This window comes from Diadema antillarum, unplaced genomic scaffold, assembly GCF_040938485.1.
Source record: "Diadema antillarum isolate AM-2024a unplaced genomic scaffold, OU_Dant_1.0 scf00000091, whole genome shotgun sequence".
NCBI lineage: Eukaryota > Metazoa > Echinodermata > Echinoidea > Diadematoida > Diadematidae > Diadema > Diadema antillarum.
In genome coordinates this window covers 2938170-2950484 of record NW_027270980.1, presented here as the reverse complement: position 1 = coordinate 2950484, position 12315 = coordinate 2938170, and the positions used below count along the sequence as shown (strand labels likewise).

Below are 12315 nucleotides of genomic sequence, written 5' to 3'. Positions count from 1 at the left end.
TGTGGCGAACGAGCATTTGCATATAATTCCTCTAATAAATGAAATAATCCACCTCAGAATCTTAGACAATATTACCAAATTAACGAAAACTTATGCGTGAGAATTCCTTGCTGATGCTTTTAATCTTTCTTTAGAACGTCAATAACATGAATGATCTTGCTTAGATAATCGTGTATTGGTCTCCTCCTAGCCCATACATAACTTCGACGACATAAATGAAGAAATCGACCTTTTAAGGCAAAGTACCGATCTGTATGGTTCTCTCTTCGGGTATAATGACTTCTTCTTCTTCTTCTTTTTCAAACGTACACAACCAACTTTATCATCGACACCAACATTGTATGATAATTCAGTTGCATTCTCCAAAACGGGCGACATATATATTGTATCAGAAGGAGAGACGAAAATCGGCAATGATAGCTGAATCCGGGATTTATCTCGGACTGTCGTAAAGACTGAGCAGATAAGAAACGGGACGTCATCAGCCAAGAAGCGGTTTGAAGTAATTCCCAACCGCTGGATTAAAGGCGCTTATCGTGCTAAACGGTGACGGTGGAATCTGACTTCAACCATTCATGTGACGCTTACTTAACATGCTGAATCCGCGGCGCACTTACCGCCAAGTGTTTGTCATCCGCCTTGAAAGTATGCTCGATGAGTTCGTGATCGGGGCAGTAGGCCCACACCTTGGGCGACAGGATGACGTCGCCAGACAGGGCGAACTTCTCCGCGATGTTCACCTCGAGCACCGCGGGGCCGCTAAGCACAAAATGCGAGCAGCTCTCGTTCCCCACAGTGGTCACACGCACGGGCCCGATCGACAAGGCTTCACAGAAGAGAGGGAAATAATGGGAGGGAGGAGGATTACCGTTGGCAAGGAATAGTAAAGCAAGTCCTAATAGATGAAAAAAAAAACACTCTTTTTCAAGTTGACTGAACTAATGAGAGCAAAGTTATTGAACAACTTAGAAACATCCGTTTCGTACATGTAATTTCGTAAATCTCACATGATATCTCATCAATAGAAAATAAAGGTCATTGAAATTGGTTCACTCGTTGTCAACGATGTCCTTTCCTTCAGTCAAGGTCAGCTACTGAAAAAAAATGTATCATCTCTCCTCCCGCCCCTCCCATTCCAAATCCTACTTTTTGTTTAAGCATGTCACCGAATATGCGGCATGAGAAAACTCTGCTTAAAGTAAACTTTAAACCGTTAGACATTTTCAGTTGTAGAGACAACCGTAGACACGACCTTTACTATATTTTTTTTTCTCACTGAGAGAAATTGCTGTGCAAGAGCTCATAGATTTTTTAAAATTGTTTTATTTTTGTTCGGAATGAACAACGATATGAATTCGCAATTATCATATTCGTTTATCATTTTGGGGTGCTGCTTTGGTATTGATGTTGTTGGGTTCTGTTTTTGTTCCTTTTTTGGGGTGGGGGTGGGGGAGGGGTTCTTTTGACATTTTACCTATTTTAACTCTGAGCTTGACTCCGACCTCCGTGTCCCAGTTGTCGCACCGCTCCTGGATACGGAGCCCGCATTTGATCACCCGGGTGAGGATGTGATCCATGTTCGCCCTCGTCACCTTCCACAGTGCTAAGAAGGCATCGCCTGCCGGGGTACAATCGGACCATTTTTCTCAGCGTATATGCAAATCAACTGCACACCTTTATTACAACGGTTGCTTCTTGATAGCCAGATAACTGGTCCGACGATTCTCCCACACAGCAATAACCAATTATGCATACAAACTGGATTCAATCAATGCATTGTAATTTGACTATAGCTCACTGACACGTTCAAATCTCGTAGTAAGTTTCAGTCAGGCACAAACTTAATACAACTGTATAAATCTTTTCGCAGATCATTCCTACCCCTTGTCCTGTATTGTGAGAAATTTGATAAGTTCACATTTCTTGTATTCTCTTTCTCTTTTACCCTCTTTGCCAAATCGACATCATTTATTTTCTCATTACAAGAGTGTGCAGTGATTTTCTGTTGGGCACCCCATCCATCATGCAATGGTATAGTGACTCAAATGGTAAACGACAATTTGAAATTCAGCTGGCTACATGTAGACGTATACAAATATATTTGCAACAAGACTCAAAACTATAAGTGTAGCTGAATATCTAATTATTACTTGCACTGCTCCCTGCTGGCTTTAAATTTTGAATTCACTTCATTACTGCACTTCGATTCGTTTTTTGTTTTGTTTCTAAATTTGATCTACTTCGAATTTTCGAAGCTGTGCACAGGATATCTCAAGCTCGTTTATAATGATTGAAAATGCCATGATTTAAACAACTTATTCAGGTCTGAGTTCATATCAGAGCTATGCACATATTCATTGTTCAGAGTGACCGATGTGGAAGATGTCTATTTAGTATAATAGGCCTTCTGATAAAGAACACAGTAATAAGTCTGGGCTCAATAGACCGAACAAGTACTGACATTGGCAAAACGGAACAGATGGCAGAGGATGTTACATACATAAAGTGGAAAAAAAGTATTTTATTCGACTTGTCAACAATTTGGAACATTTTGTGTTCTTCGTCCGTCTTCGTCCTGTGGAAATCCATTTCCACTTCTATGGTTGCAAATATTACGTAATGGTCGGTGTGCACACGCTCTGGGGAGGCGAGGGGACAGTTATGATGTTTTCTTGTCACCAAGTAACCTGAATAACGCCGCTTTTTCCCCCTCCTTTTTTTAAATGAGCTAAATTGCCTCACAAGATATTACTTACTTAATTGCGGGATATGAGCCGTCTTCCGATAAAGCTTGGCAAGCGCATTGCCCATTGTTACAATTAAGAGTTTTCACAGTTGTACGAATTCAGGGCAGTTACATGTGAAAGGATACGGTTCGCTCCATGAATGCAAAATTCGTAGAATGGAAAAAAAAAAAGGATTCTTTCTAAAAGAACAGAAGAGAAGAAACCAAAGTGACTTACGCATCAGTCGGGTGTCGGTGGGAACAATCATGCACTTTATATTTCAATATAATCATACGAACTTGTTGAAATCATATAGTTTTCGTATAATGTGAAATGAATTTGCTCCGTGAATGAATGAAGTCCAAGGAAGAATCTTTTAACAAAAAAAAAAAGAGGAAAGAAACTTATCTGACTGACGCATCAGTCGTTTGTTTGTTTGTTTATTATCCGTTTCACATTAAAAATACACAGAATAATACATAAATCATACATGAATCAAAGAGAGACTACAAAATGGATGGATTGCCCATTTCAGATTCATTATTGTAATGATTCTATTCTTCCATGTGGTCGGATGTCGGTGCATGGGAAGAATCATTCACATTATGTGTCAAGAATCATAAAAACGTTTCTTGAACATATTGTTTAACGTGTATGATGTCACATATATTTGCTCCGTGAACACAGATTTCTGGAAAGAATCCTTCCAAAAGGAAAAAGAAAAGAAAGTTACTGTACGTGGTTTACCCAACAGTCGGATGTCGATGGGAACAATCCTTAACTTTTTTTGTTTCAGTATAATCAATTAACATCTTTTTTTAAATATTGTTTTGCGTATAATTATGATGTGATATGAATCTACTGATATAATGCGCCTAGAATTAACACAAGGTTTATTTCTCGGACTTCACATAGGTTTACAACATTTGCTTATCTTGTCCGTACCGGCAAATTTCAGGACATCGCCTTCCGTCCCGAGAATGTTTTCAACAATCTCGCCCAGGTAGTCGTTGAGTGCGCGGGAAAGACGATCCGTGCCGCAGCCCGACCGGGAGCTCATGCTGTAGCGCTCACATAGAGCTGTAAAGCCTGCAAGAGTTTGGAAGAAATGAACCATATAGAGTATCGAGAAATCGGTAAAAAGGCCCTGCACAATTGAGGAGAAACTGACACTAGTACATGCAAATAACCTTCTGGTCAATTTGTTTGACCCTTGCGGTCCTATTATCTCAAATGGCAATGTTATCATACATGTTAATCATAACCATTGGCAACAGTATTGCGGTTGATGATTATCATCGGTCATAACTTCATGCCTTGTCGTGCATTGAACGAGGTACGTATCAGTTTCAACGATTCATGCAGGGCCCATTCCAGTGATGTAGTAGGCCTACAGTGTAGAATCACATCCGTCTCGGCTGCTTAGTTAAGTCCCTAGGTGCCACATACGATCAAAAGTGTATGCATGGTTGATGCTTTTTGTTCTTTACTTATATCTATACCGGGTTATCAATATTTGTCATGTCTATTGATACTTTCTGGCATACCAAATTGCCTGGATATTTCATTAAAAAAAAATCTGCTCTGCACACTCGTTCTTCATTTTGAAAAGTTTTACAAAACATAGAATTTCATTCATTTCATTCATTTATTGTTCCTGCGTGATGGTACAATTAGATCAGGAAATCACTTGAGAAAAGATTGTATTGATTTATCATTCATCATAGCTAACTATGCGCATGAAGAAAGAATAATATGTACAATTATCTTGACAACATACACAGAAATACAAAGAAAATCAAATTACTATACGTGATGGTCCCCAGTAAGCAAAACTTTATGTTTTGGGCCTAATTGAATACACAAAAACAAAACAAAAAGTTATAATAAACTAGCGATATTACTTAACTACAACAAAGCAAACTATTTTTACAGTAGAAAAAAAATAGAAGGCCGACTGGCCTTTTGCAATAATGAATCCGTGTACCATGACTGAATTGACATTCTGAAAATAATTTTTTAAATTTCAGTCTGTTCATTTTATCAATGTAGTATTATTTTTCGCTTTCTTTCTTTCGGTCATTGAACATTTTTATGCCTGAAACATCGCCGGACATTCATGCTTTCAAAAGAAAGCTGACGACATTGCATGGAAAATTCGTTTACACAGACAAGACAGAACGTTTTAGCTTTTGTGCAGAGTGATGAATGATCACTATGATTTAATGATAAAAAAAAAAATCAGGAAGTGATAAAGATAAAAACGAGTAACTTAAAAAAGTGTATTGCATGATGAGAGAAAGCGAGTATCTGAAGATCATTTTCAGGCATGAATATTACGTGAATTTATGAGACTCCTCCGCGTGTCTGTGTGGGAAAATGTTGCTATTCATAAACATGTGTCTTAATTTCTGTTGTCAAGACTGAGTACTCCATGACTGCATCTGCATTAAAATACTTCTGACGTATTCTCCTAATCTGTCTATCAGATCCTTCGGTGTGATCTGATTGTCTGCAAGAGAATTTCTCTATGTTCTTTTCACTGTCTTCCTCAAAGACAATGTGGGCGTGTCGTGGCCGGGATGTAGACAGAGATCCTGACAAAATATCGATCTGGAATAATTTCTCTGGTATTTCACTTCAAGGCTTCAGAATGAAAGAATTAAACAAAAAAGAAATAGTTAGAAAGTTACGAAAAAAAAATCACTTATGGCAAATCTTTTGAATGAGCTGATGCAGGCAACATGTGCATCGCCCTTTGCCTAACACAGCAGCTATTTTAAGCCGTACCAAGCTATATTTAGCAGGGTATGATCATCAAAATATCTAAGGAGCACCAGTCTGGTGTTATCCACCCGGATTGCCACAGGCTGTGACTAACGGCTCGCGCCAATGAATTTTCCACTTTGCCTTTTTGATATCATGGATTACATTTTATTAATAGCTACGCTGCTGTGGAACAAGGTTTTCAGGCCTAATGCAATGTGACATGTGAACTGTTACAGAGAACACGGACTTTGCTCCAAATCGTTGTCCTGTCTCCGCCGTTTCATGCATGCACTCATGTATAGCCTGACAACCTTCATGGACATTCAATATGGCTCATTAAGGATGTTCATGCCATATTGGTCTTTAGATCCCTAAATCAAGGCCACACTCACTATCAGTATTTAAAAAAAAAAATCATCGCAAAATAACCCCCGAAAATCAACTATCCCACAATCTCATTTTCTATAAGTTTATCCATACTACACTTCTTCGAATACGAATTATGGCACGTGAAACATCGTCCATGTTTGATAGTTGCTTTCATAGTTATCAATTCTATACAATGAAGGGAATAATTGAAAAATGTCAATTATACAGCTACATACAATATAAGCATGCTGTTGACTGTAATGAAAATTGTAGCTCACTTTTTGCTAACTTAGCAGTCCGAAGAATTTGGCCCCTATTGAGTGCATTATTTCAACCACCATTGCATTCAATACTGTACTGATTATCTATGAAATCAACATTATATACATATGTATTATCACATATTCATATTATACTATATCATATTGCAATGCTTATAAAACACCTTGAGCTTATACACAAGATACAATAACACTTAGTATAATCTCACAAAGTCAGGCTTACAGAATGGCAAAAGTAATGAGGGATCAAGATGAGAAAAGCTGTTCAGTGCTAAAAAACTTTACGGGGGAAAGTGAACATTATAAGCAAGTGTTAATTCACCAGAACTTGAAGTTTATCATTGCGTCAAGCTTCAGAGTAGAAATATTTGCTTTCATTTACTTTGAGAACTCGATCCGCCGTAATAAACCAATATGTTATATTATTCATAAATCCCTTTTCAGCAAAGGCTGTTCCTGACAACCAGAAAGCTTCCCCTAATGAAGGATTCCAAATGCATATTACGTATGTATTGAAATACATTGAAAAAGTATGCACATAGGTGAACAGAATGACTTGTAACAGTATAGGTTCTCAAATATGCAAAATATCCAAAAACTTGAATGTAAGCTACCAGCCCACTGACATTGACGTCCAGACCTCTGGCTGAGATCAATAGCAAAACATGCTGTAGTCATGGTAGTTACCGAGGCAGGATTTTGTTTGTGTGTTTGTTTGTTTGTTTGTGTGTTTGTTTGTTTGTCTTTTGTTTGTTTGTTTGGGTGTTTATTATCAATCTGTACGGATGTTCATCACATCTTGCCAAAATTATGAACTTACTATACCTGTAACATCACACTGAGATCCTATATGTTGCTCTATTCTTGCCCTACCAAAGCTTAGAAGCACATCTTGACACGGTTATATTCCGAAATATTGTGATTGTCGACACTTTCAACATAATTCTATTATCTTCAAATTTTCTCAATGAACAGAATGTAACATGAGGTCTTCCTAATGTAGCTGTAGACCGTGTGGCTGACCAAGGAGGTACACCATCATACCTCCTTGGGCTTAACGCGTTTTATATTGAGCTTAATAAGGATTAGCACTCGCGTCTTATCGTCTGTGCCCTTATCACCTGCTGTGATTTCAAATGGCTCATTCCTACCACACTGCTTGAGAATGACTGGGCAAAAGTGACTTGAAACATTTTTTTTTTGTGTGTCCTTATAGGTGCTATCGTCACTGAATATCCTCAAGTAGGCTCATGGGTCAGATGAATTCTTCCAGTGTAATTGAGGTTCACATGTAGCAAAAGGTTTTCGTTATTAATGTTCTTACAGGTTTGTGTGTGTGTGTACACGTCGATGTGGATGCATTAACCACTTTATTAACCAGTGTATTTGGATTTGCATTAACCAGTGTATTTGGATATTGATTCGCATTGAGTTGGTCTGCACGTAAGACAAAAAAAAATTCCCCAAAGTCCTTGCCATTTACATTGGTGAGCAATGTTTAATTACTTCAATTCAATTCAATTCAAATTAGATTTTATTTCTAACAGCACATTTTTTTTTTCTCGATACAAGTTCAAGAAAAAAAAAGTACAACGTATACAACATACTATATTGCAATAGCGTATCGGACAGAGCATTCTGCTACTGTTTTGGTATAACGCGTTGTAAAAACATTTACTGTTGAAAAAGAAATGTTACACGTCAATGTTACAACGCATCTTAGATTTGCCTCACATGAAAACAGATCAGTGAAAAAAACAACAACTTGAAAACAATTAAGATTTTCTTGTTACGGGAGAACCTCCTGAAGTTGCGAGGCTTTTTCGTTTCCGAACTTGGATGAAACTAACTGAACTTGATAATGATAATGAACTTGAAAATGATAATGTTAGACTCTGCCGATGCAATGTGATGCAGGTACCTATGTACGAAAGCGTGACTGAATTATCATTTTTTCCTACATTGTTTATCTTCTCTATTGTACACCGCGGATGAAATGACGTGCATCCTTTTGATTTGTCGTGTTTTCCATTGCCAAAGTCTCCTTGTAAGGTATTCACAAGTTCATGTAGCCAATGTCACACTCAGCCTCGAAAAACTTGCAAAAATCATTACATGATACTGACACTAGAGAGAACACAGAAGAAAGAAAATTAAATGATAAAACATGATTTTGATGAATTTAAACTTCTTTTCGGAACTAGTATCTGGAGCCTGAAGCCAAATTTGTACTCATCTACATGTATCATATGAAAAGTATGTAATCCACAACGTAATTGGTAATAAAATTGTGTTTTGCTTCGATTATTTCGCCCTTTTTAAATTTTACAGCTACCAAGGTGTAAGACAATGTTAAAGAGAAACATTTATATTTGTTTGTTTGTTTCTTTGTTCATTTCCATCTGAGAAGATGGCTGGATAGCCCATATTCAGTTATACGCTTAGCTGATCTTCCATGGGGTCCAGTTGGATGTGATGAGGTGGGACCACTTCACCGGGTTAAACACCCTGCTCTTTGCGATGTATGAATGAAGCGGGATTTTTTACGTGCATGAGTTGTGACTCTCTCATACACGGGACCTCCATTTTATGTCCTATCCGAGGGATAGAGTGTTTTTGCCTCTTGCTATAGGGGACGGTATGATTACACACAACATTCCTCAGTCTAGACTCGGGTTCGAATCCGGGTCCTTAGGGTGGTGAGATAGACGCGCTACCGACTGAGCCAACTCACCGCCCAAATGCGATTTTTATCTGGATTGACATCATTTTTTTTTTTAGAACACAAAATACTTTACATTTCCAAACGAAAGAAAACTGACGAAATTCATTGTAAGAAATTGTCCCTTCTAGAAGATTTATTTTGATCCTTACCCTTCATGAATACCATAACCCACTATGTGTATCTCTATTATGCTGTTTGATGTAATTCCTTACATTTTTTGTTGTTTCATATTTGTTGTTGTTGCATTTTGTTCCTACTGTATGAATTCATATGATCAGCTTTGTTTTAATAGACATGCCAATTATCTGATTAATAAAAAGGTTCAAAAGAAAAAAAAAACATGCCAAGTAACAAAAGCAACAGAAAAAAGAAGACAAAGGTGGCATGTTCATGTGTCCTTAAAACGTAACAAAAGCATAGAAACAAACTCACTAACCAACTAACAAACTAACTAACTAACTAACTAACTAACTAATTAATTAAGAAACAAAAACAAAGATCGATGCCCATTTTATCCACAATGTGCACTAAAAGCTTACCCGAGATGTCGGCGAACATCAAGACTCCTTCAAACTTTTGGCTATGCGGCAGGCGCGTCGTGTTGGATCTGGTAAGGACCAGATCGGGAACGTGGGTCGCGAGCTTGTTAATGACCATGGCCTTGTGTGCCAGTCGGGCCTTAGGCGGATCATCCTTTTGTTTTTTGACCTGCGGTTTTGCTGGAAATGGAGGGGGGTGAAGTATGGAGAGAACAGTAAAGACAATGATTACTTATTATATTTCCTGATAAGTCAAATTACCGCTGCATGCGAAGATGTACTTATTCTTCACGTTGGCTGCCAACTTTGAAACCACAGAAGTTTGTTAGTATTTGTTTGTTTGGTGGGTTTTTTTTTTTTTTTTTTTTTTTTTTTTTGGGGGGGGGGGTTGCCAATGATAGAAAGATACCAAACAACACATAACAAAAAGTAAGAGCACCTGCAGAATAAATCGGTGAGTATAATGACCTAAATCGGATAAGAAAGCCATAATCAATGTTATACGTCAGACCAAACACACTAACATTGGTTTGGAGTGCCATTTAACGCCTTGTTAATACGGCATCCCCTGTCTCTTTAATGGAATTAACAGTAAGAAAACATATCTCCTGTCCTCGCATATGCAGAGTCAAATACAACAGACTGATCCATTGTCTTTCATTCAAAAGCCTTTACACTAATTAGAAATATACAGTAATGAAAATAATGTGCATTACCTATAGGCAGGGAGGTGGCACCTTCCTGCCTATAGTCAGTTGGCATGTGGAAAAGTCGAAGGTCAGTCACATCTGTAAGTAGTGTCAAGAGAGACTCAAATTATATTCTTCATTTCGACTGTAAAAAGGATATCAAAAAAATATCAATGACACCATTTCTATTGCATGCGAACTTTATACAAAGGATTTCTTTATGCACGCTGTATACTCGCTACACAAGCCGCTGGATTCAATGAATCTAGATGATGTGAGATATCATGAGACGTTCAGTGGCATATCCATCTTTTCTGTGTCATTAGTACTGTTTGTCCATCAAACTGATTTCAGTCACTTGGTGAAATACTGTATACTGAATAATTCCGTTTTGATGAAATACAGCAATAAAAGATTACAATTTTAATAGACAGCAGTTCCTATATACGCGCTAATACGTTTCTACGTAAACCAATGTCATTAGTGTCAAGAAGTGTTGAAGCGTTTTTGTTTTTTGTTTTAAGTGTAAAAGTCAAAAATAATGATGGTTTAAATTACGCTACATATTACTTTTCATGTACAAGTACTTGCGTGCACTCACTTTGTGGCCGAATTAACAGTATAGGAACTACATTCATAAATCGTTATAGCCATATGCCTTGATTGTGTTTTCCTCTTGCGCAACGCCGTCTTCCTTATTTCCTCCAATAATGTCTGAGTTCTTGGAATTTCGCACTGGACAGTCACGTTGACAGTATATAATCTGTGGGCCCCTGCGTCCCACGCAGGATTGTACATAGAACTCGTTGCGAGCTATTCAACGTCTTTAAAAATTGTCTCATCACTACAGCTCTGATGAACTGATCGCTAACAAAATAAATGTATATGCCATATAGCTTTCTTCTATCTTTATCACTTGTAATCAGTATATTATTGTACTGTCGAAGAAATCACTTTAAATGCTACCGTGAGGAAACGACTCTCTCTATTATACACATGGTCCGATATTAAAACAATTCCATTCATACAATATAATTGCATGTGCCCGTGAACGTACTGACATTTTTAACAATAAAAATATTGTAAATGTGTTTATGCGTGTGTGTTGTCACGTCAACGTGCGCGCACTGGGAGTCTTTCGATTAGTTTCTGATTTATTATTTTTTTCTTTTACCAATCGCTGAAACAAAGCGTTATTGCAGTTTTAACACGATTGCTCGCAAAATACAGCAATTCATAGTAAAGATAAAAGAGCAAATTACAAGACTGAATGTTAAATATCTGCTTTTAAGTCGTAGAAAAAAAAGTCAGTCTGTGCAAAAAATGCTAAATCTGTTATTGTTTCAAATCGCTGTCTTCTAAAAAATAGGATCTCCTGCGAGAACGGACTGAAGAAACGAACAGAAAACTCACCGTGGTAACATGACGAGTCAGTATCATCCAGCCGTGACCTAAAGAGACAGCAACCCAACATAAATGTTGACGATATTCCGAAATGATCCAAACTTTGCCAGAGAAAATCGAATGAGCAACGCGTCTGTTCGCCGGTCGCACAATTAGTTCACAAAGTGAGCCACATTTGATTGTCGAAGGCATATCAAGAACACACAGATGCACACGAACACATGCACAACCTGCGTTACTGTAAGCCGATAGCGAAGGCAACGTGTCCGTTGTATGCATTTACTGTTATTCAAGTCATGCCCGGTCACTGCGTTGGGGGCTCCGGCTAATAGTGCTGCTAAAATGATCACTTCCGACGAGAAACTTACGCTGTCTATGACTAATGATTACCATCAGCGGAGAAAAACTTGAAATGGGTGCACAAGAACACGCATCGGCTCTCAAATTAGCTTCGTTACACTTGTCCCGACACACCCATCCTCAGGTCTTCATTCTGAAAATTCCCGAGAACATAAGGAAAAGCAGATATATATATAGAGAGAGAGAGCGAGTGAGCCAGCCAGACAGGCAGACAAAGAAGGGGAAGGAAGGTGGAATGTACATGAATGTAATTTTGCAGTCAGCTAAGTCGAATTATTTTTTTTTTCGGGGCTTCACTATTGAGACTGACAGAAGGGGTGTGAGAGGGAGACAAAGAGAAAGGAAAGTACCTACGGGATATATGTTGGTGAATGACTGAATGAGCAACCAGTATAAATTGATCGTTATTCTCCGAATATTCTATGAATACTCCTGTGTCATATCAGTTCCTAT

The 12315-nt window shown here is 38.0% G+C and overlaps 1 protein-coding gene across 1 annotated transcript in view; it reads right to left on the bottom strand.

Annotated features, from left to right (window-relative positions):
* LOC139718239 (adenylate cyclase type 10-like) overlaps window positions 1–11572 on the bottom strand; it is a 69484-nt gene extending 57912 nt beyond the window's left edge. The window contains exons 1-5 of the mRNA XM_071629716.1: window positions 11512–11572; window positions 9410–9589; window positions 3672–3815; window positions 1475–1618; window positions 618–826 (exon numbers count right to left, since the gene is read on the bottom strand). Of these exons, the coding sequence (XP_071485817.1) occupies window positions 618–826; window positions 1475–1618; window positions 3672–3815; window positions 9410–9589; window positions 11512–11572 (738 nt within the window). The remainder of the gene's footprint in view (window positions 1–617; window positions 827–1474; window positions 1619–3671; window positions 3816–9409; window positions 9590–11511) is intronic.
* Window positions 11573–12315: the final 743 nt, after the last annotated feature.